Source organism: Carlito syrichta, unplaced genomic scaffold, assembly GCF_000164805.1.
Source record: "Carlito syrichta isolate Samal-C Ts95f unplaced genomic scaffold, Tarsius_syrichta-2.0.1 Scaffold303137, whole genome shotgun sequence".
Lineage (NCBI taxonomy): Eukaryota > Metazoa > Chordata > Mammalia > Primates > Tarsiidae > Carlito > Carlito syrichta.
This window is the reverse complement of record NW_007247233.1, coordinates 676369-684917: the sequence shown is the minus strand read 5'-3', so window position 1 is coordinate 684917 and position 8549 is coordinate 676369. Positions and strand designations below refer to the sequence as shown.

The 8549-nt window shown below is 50.7% G+C and overlaps 1 protein-coding gene across 1 annotated transcript in view; it reads left to right on the top strand.

Moving 5' to 3' along the window:
- The window catches only part of RPS6KA2 (ribosomal protein S6 kinase A2), a 133512-nt gene that overhangs the window by 51817 nt on the left and 73146 nt on the right, over window positions 1-8549 (top strand). The window contains exons 8-9 of the mRNA XM_021712222.1: window positions 1487-1557; window positions 3903-3991. Of these exons, the coding sequence (XP_021567897.1) occupies window positions 1487-1557; window positions 3903-3991 (160 nt within the window). The remainder of the gene's footprint in view (window positions 1-1486; window positions 1558-3902; window positions 3992-8549) is intronic.

Sequence of the window (8549 nt, the reverse complement as noted above, 5' to 3'; positions counted from 1 at the left end):
TCCGGTGATTCTTCCGCCTCAGCCTTCCAAGTAGCTGGAACTATAGGCGCGCGCTACCACGCCCGGCTAAATTTTGATTTATTGTAGAGATGAGGTCTCGCCAAGTTGTCCAGGTGGGTCTCGAACCCGCGGGCTCAGGCAATCCACTCACCTCAGCCTCCCAAAGCGCTGGGATTACAGGCTGAGCCACTGAGCCTGGCTTATGTTTTTAAAATAAAAAACAAAAACCAGCTTGGAGAAAATACTAGAAAGAACGAACACATGTTCATGGTGGGTGTCTTTGGATAATGGGATTATGCATGATTATTTTAGTCCTTCTACTTGTATGTATTTCTCAAGATTTTCATACTGCAAAGGATGTGGTGAGGGATACATCTTAAAAGGACATAGACACATGCCATAAAACAAAATCAAGACTAGGGCAAACTGACTAAGACCCTGTAAGCACCTGCTTCTTCATTGCTGGAACTGATGTAAAAGTCATGGGGTGGGATTGAAGCCTGCACACTTCAGTTAGATTTAGGATTTATGAAGAGAGTTGTTGAGGCCACCCTGGTTTCTTTCATGAGAAGCGATCATGTATGCCCCTTGTTCTGCTGAGACCCCCAGGTTGCTGCTTCCAGAGTCCACATGGTCAGTGCTGTGTGTGACCAGGGGAGCTAGGATGAGAGAGGAACCCATGATCGGAAACAGCTGCCCTCAGCCCTTTCTTTATCCCCTGTCCCATCCTGGCAAGTGTCCACTTGTAATGAAGAAGGTGTCTTGGTATATGGCCACTGATGTCTGAGAGGTTGCTGGTGCCCTATTGCCGTAATGAGATGTTGCTAATGGGCTGGGACCAAGTCCGTTTCGTGCTGGAAGTGCTCTGGCCCCCATCCGGCACATATAAGCGCTCAGTATGAGCTCACTATCCTCCTTCTCCCTGCTGTCCTCTCCTCCCAGCTTTCCTCCTTCCCCTGATAGTCCTCCTCCTCCTGACAGTCTTCCTCCCCCTGGCTATCCTCCTTCTCCTGGCTCCTCTTCCTCCTAGCAGTCCTCCTCCTCCTGGCTGTTCTCCTCCTCCTGACAGTCCTCCTCCTCCTGACAGTCCTCCTCCCCCAATTATTCTCCTTCTCATGGCTGTCCTCCTCCTTCTGGCCCATCCCTGCCACGGCATCAGCAGGCAGGATGCGCCCTGAACCACATGTAAGATGTACTCGACCAGCCACCACCCCAGACCCAGGTCCCACTCTTGCCTCTTTCCTCTTTAGCCCTCAGCACCTCCTCACCTCCCAATGTGTGATCATTCACTGTGTTTCTCACGTACTATATCACCCACTCCACGAGGTGCTTGTCCTTGCTGCTATCCCCAACATGCCCAACTGAAATGATGGAGGTTTTGAATGACTGCATGGACTCGGTTGCATGCTACCTGTTGACAGTACACTCCCGCTAGGCCAGGTCCATCTAACTAAATGACCTCACTCTGTTCTGTGTTGCTCTGCAGTTTGAGATGCTCACGGGGTCCCTGCCATTCCAGGGGAAGGACAGGAAGGAGACCATGGCCCTCATCCTCAAGTGAGTAGGGGCTGCCCCAGGGACCTGTGAGTGCCCTCTGGGGTCAAGGGCTGCAGTCTTTAAATCTGGGCCAGGAAGAGGCAATGGCCTGGATGATAGACAGGCCTGGTATATTTTTATTTAAATGTTTTTCATTTGCAAGTTGAGGAATACAAGTGCATGTCTGCTAGTTACATGGGCATGCTGCGTACTGGTGGGGATTGGGCTTCTGGTGTCCCCGTTCTCCAAATCCTGAGCATTGTACCCAAGAGGTAGCTTCTGCCTGGTGTTTTCCTGACCATGTATCATGCGAACTGCCCACCATGGATGGAACTCTACCCCAGGTGAGCCCTCCTGCCACAGATAAAGTTTTCTGTCCATCACAGCCATCTAAAATTGCAGGGGCTGCTTTCCAGACATGATGAGTGGTAACCTTCCAGACGCAGAGCAGGAGGCTCCAAGGCCTCACAGCCTTCCTCCAGAGAGGACACAGGAGCAGGACTTTCCTTTCCGTCCCCACCTGCCAGCCCACCTGGCTGATGCTGGCAGGGATGGGCATCATTTTGCCCAGGAGATTGAATACAAACTGTTTTCTGTTTAATTCTCATGAAGAATCATTTCTCAAGCAAAGGACTTTCGCTCTCAGAACTGTAGAAAGAAGCCTGACCCCAGGGCCACCTTCTATAGCTTCCTCAGTGTAATCCTCGCAGGCCAACCCCAGAAACTGGGGTCCACCCATGAGGCCAGGCAGATTCTTGGCTTCGTGCAGGAAAGTGTTCAAGCACAAGCTGTAAGTAGGAGACAAAAAGTTTGTTTATTAAAGAAACAGGTCCTCAGGCAGAGCAGCTCCCATGCATCACTGGGGCTTCCGTTAGAAAATGGAAGTCAGTTTCCTGAAATGACAGGGCAGGTAGCTTCATGGGCAGAGCGGTCCAGGCTGGTCCATGGGAAGAACAGCCATCCATCGCTGGGTTATATACTCTCTCTCAATGATACGCTAAGCAAGGGGTGGATTATTCATGGGTTTTCTGGGAAATGGGGCAAATTGTTCCCAAAATCAAAGTTTCCTCCCCTGTTTACACCACCTAGAGTAACTTCCGGGGGTTACCATGGTAATTGCAAACTGTCATGGCACTGATGGGAGTGTCTTTTCACACACGAATGTGTCATCATTAGCGTATAATGAGCAACAGAGGTGACTTTCGAGGCCATCTTGGTCTCTGTTGGTCTTGGCTGGCTTGTGACCTTCATCCTGGACACTAGTTCTACTAGGTCCCTATGTCATGAACAGACATCACTGACCCTGAGAGTCCAAGAAGGGCAAGAGGGGAGCAGAGGAGGGAGGACCGAGAGCAGGGAGGCAGGACCCCCAAATCTACTCCTCCCTGCCAAATGAGGTGGAAGAACTAAAAAGTTTGTCCTTGTGCCTGGATCGTACAGGCTCTGCTTTCACATGGATTTGACACTTTCACAACATTGAGCAGCGCCTCAGACCCCTCCAGCTACGCTTTCGTAAGTTAGGTTGTCACATAAGTGGGAGGAGAGGAGTAGGCAGAGGAAGCCCCCAGAGAGCCTCCCTGTGGAGGGCCAGGGGAGTCCTTCCAGTGAACAGCCTCTTCCTCTGTCGAGGGACCTTGAGTTGAAACTCCATACCTTCAGCCCGTACCTCTGTTGCTTGAATTTTAAGGGAGAATGAGGTCTTCACTTTTTCTAAAACTGAAATAATCCCCCCAGCAAGTCACAGGTGTGGACTCACAACCTGTCACTTGGGAGTAACAGATTTTCTGAAGGGAAGCGTCAAGCTCTGTGACCGGGGTTCCCAGTGCAGCTCAAGGTCCTTGGGGCCCTGGGACTCCCTGGGATTGCAGGGTCCTTCTTCTCCCAGGTCTTCTTCATACTATCACAACAGACCAAACCAGGACAGACAAGAGGGTCCAGCTATCTCCTGTCCAGTCCGGAGGAGACCCGCTAGAATGCAAAGCAATGGCATGGAAGGCTTTTTGTTTTTTGAAAGCATAGATGATTTCCATTAATGTTATTTATGTTAATGGGATATTGTTTTTAATAATTCTTATTATTCTTAAATAATTATTTATTATTAATCAAAATGTTTTAGTTATTAAAATTGACTCTTACCTGTCAGTGGTTAAAATGTCTCAGCTTTAACTTCCGACATGGTAGATAGCATGGCTGCTGCCACATACACAAATGCTGTCTGATATCCTCAGTAACTGTGGAGGGTCAAGGGTCCTGTGGCCAGCCCCATGTGACAGCTGCTCTGTGACAGTCCTAGTGCCAACTGGGAAGCGCCTCTTCACACCTGTCCCTGTGACCCTCAATGATCCTAGATTGTGGTTGTTTTCCAGAGCCAAGTTGGGGATGCCTCAGTTCCTAAGCGTGGAGGCACAGAGCCTGCTGAGAGCCCTCTTCAAGCGGAATCCCTGCAACCGACTGGGTAAGTCCCGGGGCACCCTGACCCCACAGGGATGTAACAGAACACCCCAAGCCCCATGAGGATGTGGGACATCCCTGTGACTCCCCATGGGGATGTGAAGGGGACCCCCTCAGCTTCACAGGAATGTGGAGGGAACACCCCTGTGACCCCCATAGGAATGTGAAGGGGACACCCCCAGCCTCACGGGGATATGAGGACATACCTATAACCCCCCATAGGGATGTGGAGGAAACACCTCCAGCTTCACGGGGATATAGGGATACCCTTGTAACCCCCCCATTGGGACGTGGAGAGAACACCTCCAGCCCCACAGGAATATGTTGGGGATATCCAACATGGAAATGTGGAGGGGACACCCCAGCTTCACAGGGATATGGTGAGGACATTCCCGTATCCTCCCATGGGGATGTAGAGGGAACAGCCCACTAGAGATATGTTGGGGATACCCCCATGACCCCCCTAGGAACTTGGAGGGGACACCCCAGCACCACAGGAATATGGTGGGGATATCCCCATGACCCCCCATGGGGACATGGGGGGCACCCCCAGCTTCACAGGAATGTGGTGTGGCTAGCCCTGTGACCTCCCTATCCCCGCTTGAGGATATGGGGGGGCCGTCTTCCTGTTCCCACCCAACTCTTACCAAGTCACCCATTTTACAAAGGTCTCTGAAAACAGACCTTACATAGAGATGGGAATAGTATCACACACACTGACTGAGCTCCCAGGACACAAGGTCTCTCATGATTTCTAGAATACGTAGTCACTGTCAAAGCATTGTAAGCTATTTTCTGAAAGTCGCTAGGTTGACATACGTGTACAGTAGTGGTGTTCTGTCTACCAATTTGACTTCCCTTTCTTCTGGAAGTCTGTGAACTAAGGACACAGTAATTAAAAGCTGCTTCTCAGCCGGGCTCGGTGGCTCAGCCTGTAATCCTGCGACTTTGGGAGGCTGAGGTGAATGAATTGCCTTTGCCTGTGGGTTCGAGACCCACCTGGGCAGCGAGACCTCATCTCTACAATAAATCAAAAAATCAACCGGACATGGTAGCGCATGCCTGTAATTCCAGCTACTCGGAAGGCTGAGGCGGAAGGATCGCCAGAGCCCAGCAGGCGAGGCTGCGGTGGCCGGGAGTGGCCACTGCACTCCAGTCTGGGCGACAGAGTGAGACTCCAACTCAAAAATAAAAATAAATAAATAAATAAAAGCTGCTTCTCTGGTCTTGCTGATGTTGAACCAGCCCTGCGTCCTAGGGACTAAAAAAAAAAAAAGCTGCTTCTCATCTAATCCCTCCTAAATTAAAGAATCTCAGCATTGATTCAGTTAAAGTTAAAATTAAAGTTCAGATTTACTCTAATATTACTAAGTCCTGGTTCATTTTCTTTTTGTTGTGTGACAACGTACTGAGGATTACCCAGTTGGTGGGCAGGGCTTAGGGACTGGCTGGGACATGTCTGAGTACAGGTCCACCATGAGGGTCAGAGCTGTATAAGCACAGGAAGATGAAGGGAACAAAGTACTTCCTGTTCCTTTAAATGTAACCTCACAGAGCGAAGATATATAATTAGGAAAGGAAGGCAGAAGTTAAGTTAGGAAATATTTCATTTTGGATAAAAAAGAAAGAAAGAAAAATTGACTCTCTTGTCTGCATGCCTCAACCCCCAAAAAAGATCAGACCCACTTACCTTTTCTGCCACCTCAGCTTAAGTTTCAGGGAATTTTGCACTAATTTGTGATATTTTCACAGCTCATGAGACAGTTCACGTGTGACTACTCCATGGCCTTAGGAAAAAGGGAGTTAAGGTGGTTTTCAAAAATCAACATCGACACATTTAAAGTACTGAGTCATTCACATGAAATTCATAGTTGTGGACTATAATTGTGTGCAGCTAATTAAACACATCTGCATGCAACTTCTAACCTGGATTTTGCCATGTACACCACTGTTCCTTCCCACCGACTCATTTTCAAGATAGTTTCTTACTTTATAAGAAGGTTTCCCCTAGTTACCTTGACCCAGCTGTTCCCTACATGCCTCTGGGTATTTAAAAATTCAGCTCTGCAGACTTCCCAGGGGCCCATCTCTGGTGGCCGTCTGTCCACTCCACCTCTTTTTAATCCTCCCACAGTCTGGTAAAGCACCTCACCCTTGTCACCAAGCACTTGTGCTGAGTGTGATGACCAAGGAGTGAGGAACGCAGAGCTCCTGTGGCCGGCAGGGTGCGGCTGTCCTCCTCAGCCCATGGGAGCCACAGGGAGCCATGGAAACCAGCAAGGAACCATTTTCTGCCCATGGTGTCAGCCCAGGGGCATGTGGCTTGGGTCTAAAATCAACCCCTGCCTGTGGGCCCCTCAGCAAAAGGCATTAAAATATGAAGTATATGTACCCTTCCCTTTCACCTAGACGTTCTACTTCTAGAAATCTATCCCACAGAAGCACCCATGCCCATGTACAAGTGATATGTATAATGTTTGCTGATGGTCCTTCTGCCTAGAAAGACCTGGAGGCAAAATAAATCTTGATCAGTGAAGAAATTGTTGAATAAATTATGACATATCTGCACTGAGGCTGCTGGGTCACCGTGGACAACCATGTGGGTGGGAGGATAGCAACTCCCTGAGGCTGGGCTCTGGCGGCCTTTGGGCTGGGTGATTCCTGTTGTGGGCGCTGTCCTGTGCACTGGGAACCCACCTCCACCTCATGACAATCGAATGTCTCCAGACATCAGTAAAGTCCCTGGTGGACAGGTCTGATGAGGGAGGTGCCAGTGTCTACACGGGTTTGCAATGATGAGGGGCTGGAGGGTATAGACTCGTCCTGCTTTGGACTTGTGCCACCCACACCATAGACACCCACAGGGGCCTAATCCCCAGCACCACCTGGCACCCACCCCTCACTTGATGTCTGTGAAAAGGGATAGCTAGTGGGTCATTGCACACTTTACGGAGCTGCTGCAACAGAAGGATCGAGAGACTAGGCTGTACGGGCAGGGACCACTCAGCTGGCCAGAGGCAGCTTCCAGGTGGGACACTCACCATGTTGCCACGGAGGGAGGCCCAAGGTCATCCCAGGAGAGCAGCCCCGGTCATCAGGTTGCAGAACACGTCACAGATGCTGTGGGGAGTGACAATGGGGGGAGGGTCCAGGATGGAGAACATTCAGGACCAGAGCAGACACCTGCCCATGACAGCAGGTCTGTACTGCGGCACACGTGGGGCAGTGTGTGTGTGTGTGCATATGTATGTATGTGTGTGTCTGTGTACATGTGTCTGTATGTGTATGTCTATTGTGTGTGTCCATGTGTGTGCCTGTGTCTGTGTGTACGTGTGTGTGTGTGTGTGTGTGTGTGTTGGGTTCCCAGTTTGGAGGAACTTGCAGGCCAAACAGAATTTTTTCCACGTTGTTTCTGGATCCCTCAGCAGTCCCAGGTGAAGCCTGAAACCCCTAAGAATGGTTGCGACTCTTCCTTCTCAGTTGTGACTCATTGCTGGGCAGGTCCACACCCACATTTCCTCAAGCTGTCTATAACTCTTGCAGCCAGGCCCTTGCTGGGTTGTCCTGATGTGCATGCCTCCAACAAGTACATAGTGACACAGCTCAGGGAAGCGGCAACTGCCCCACACTCACCCCTCCTGTAGAGTGTCCTATGTCTGCGACGGGGCTCCTGCAGGCAAGACCTCCCCACCCAGGGTGGGGTCCCCATGATGGAGATGTGGTCTCAGGCCAAGGGACAGCCAAGGGCAGTGTTGCACGGACAGGCAGGAACAGGCATGGGATCTTTCCTGACCTTGGCATCTCACTGCAGGTCTGTCAGATCTGGTGTCATCTGGCCAGGGTGAGAGACCCACACCATGGAGACTCCCCTCTGTCGCCATGTCTGAGGAGGTGGACAGGCATCATTTCTGAACTGAGAGTGCATTGGGAGCCAGAGCCCGGGCTGTGACAATAAACGTGGCTTCCAGTTAAACCAGTTCATTGCCATGCCCTGATTTGTCTCTAAATGGCCCATCGGGGGTTGTGATGAGGTGTCCATTTCTGGTCTGGCTGTCCCAGGTGTGGATTAAGTTGAACACCTCTTGCTGTGTCTCCGCCAGTGCTAAGAGCAGCACCCAAGTAGCCCTTCCCCAGGCCGAGGGGATTGGGAGCCACTGGCAGGACTTGCTGCCCAGCTGGTGGGGCCTCGCCACTTGAGAACACACCAAGTAAAGTCGGGTTTGTGCATATCACAGCAGTACCTTTGAGTGTTATTTCCAGCCGTTTCTGGCCCCCTGAAACCCACCCATTGTCCAGACCTCCTGGTCTAGTTCCATGAATCTGTTAAATGTCTGGTCCTGACCAGTCATCTGTAATGAACCCGGAGTGACCCTTTATTATGTCTGTGACTGTCCTTCCTGAGTCCTCTACGTTGTCAGACGTAAGCATGGTCTCCCCATGAAGCACTGAGAGGTGCTCCACGTTGCCGTGGGGCAGGGTCCATGGACGGCCTCTGCCTTTCCTCGGCCTGAGCAGTCTTTTAGTAAAGAAGGAAACAAGTCCTTGTCCTCCTCCAAACCCTG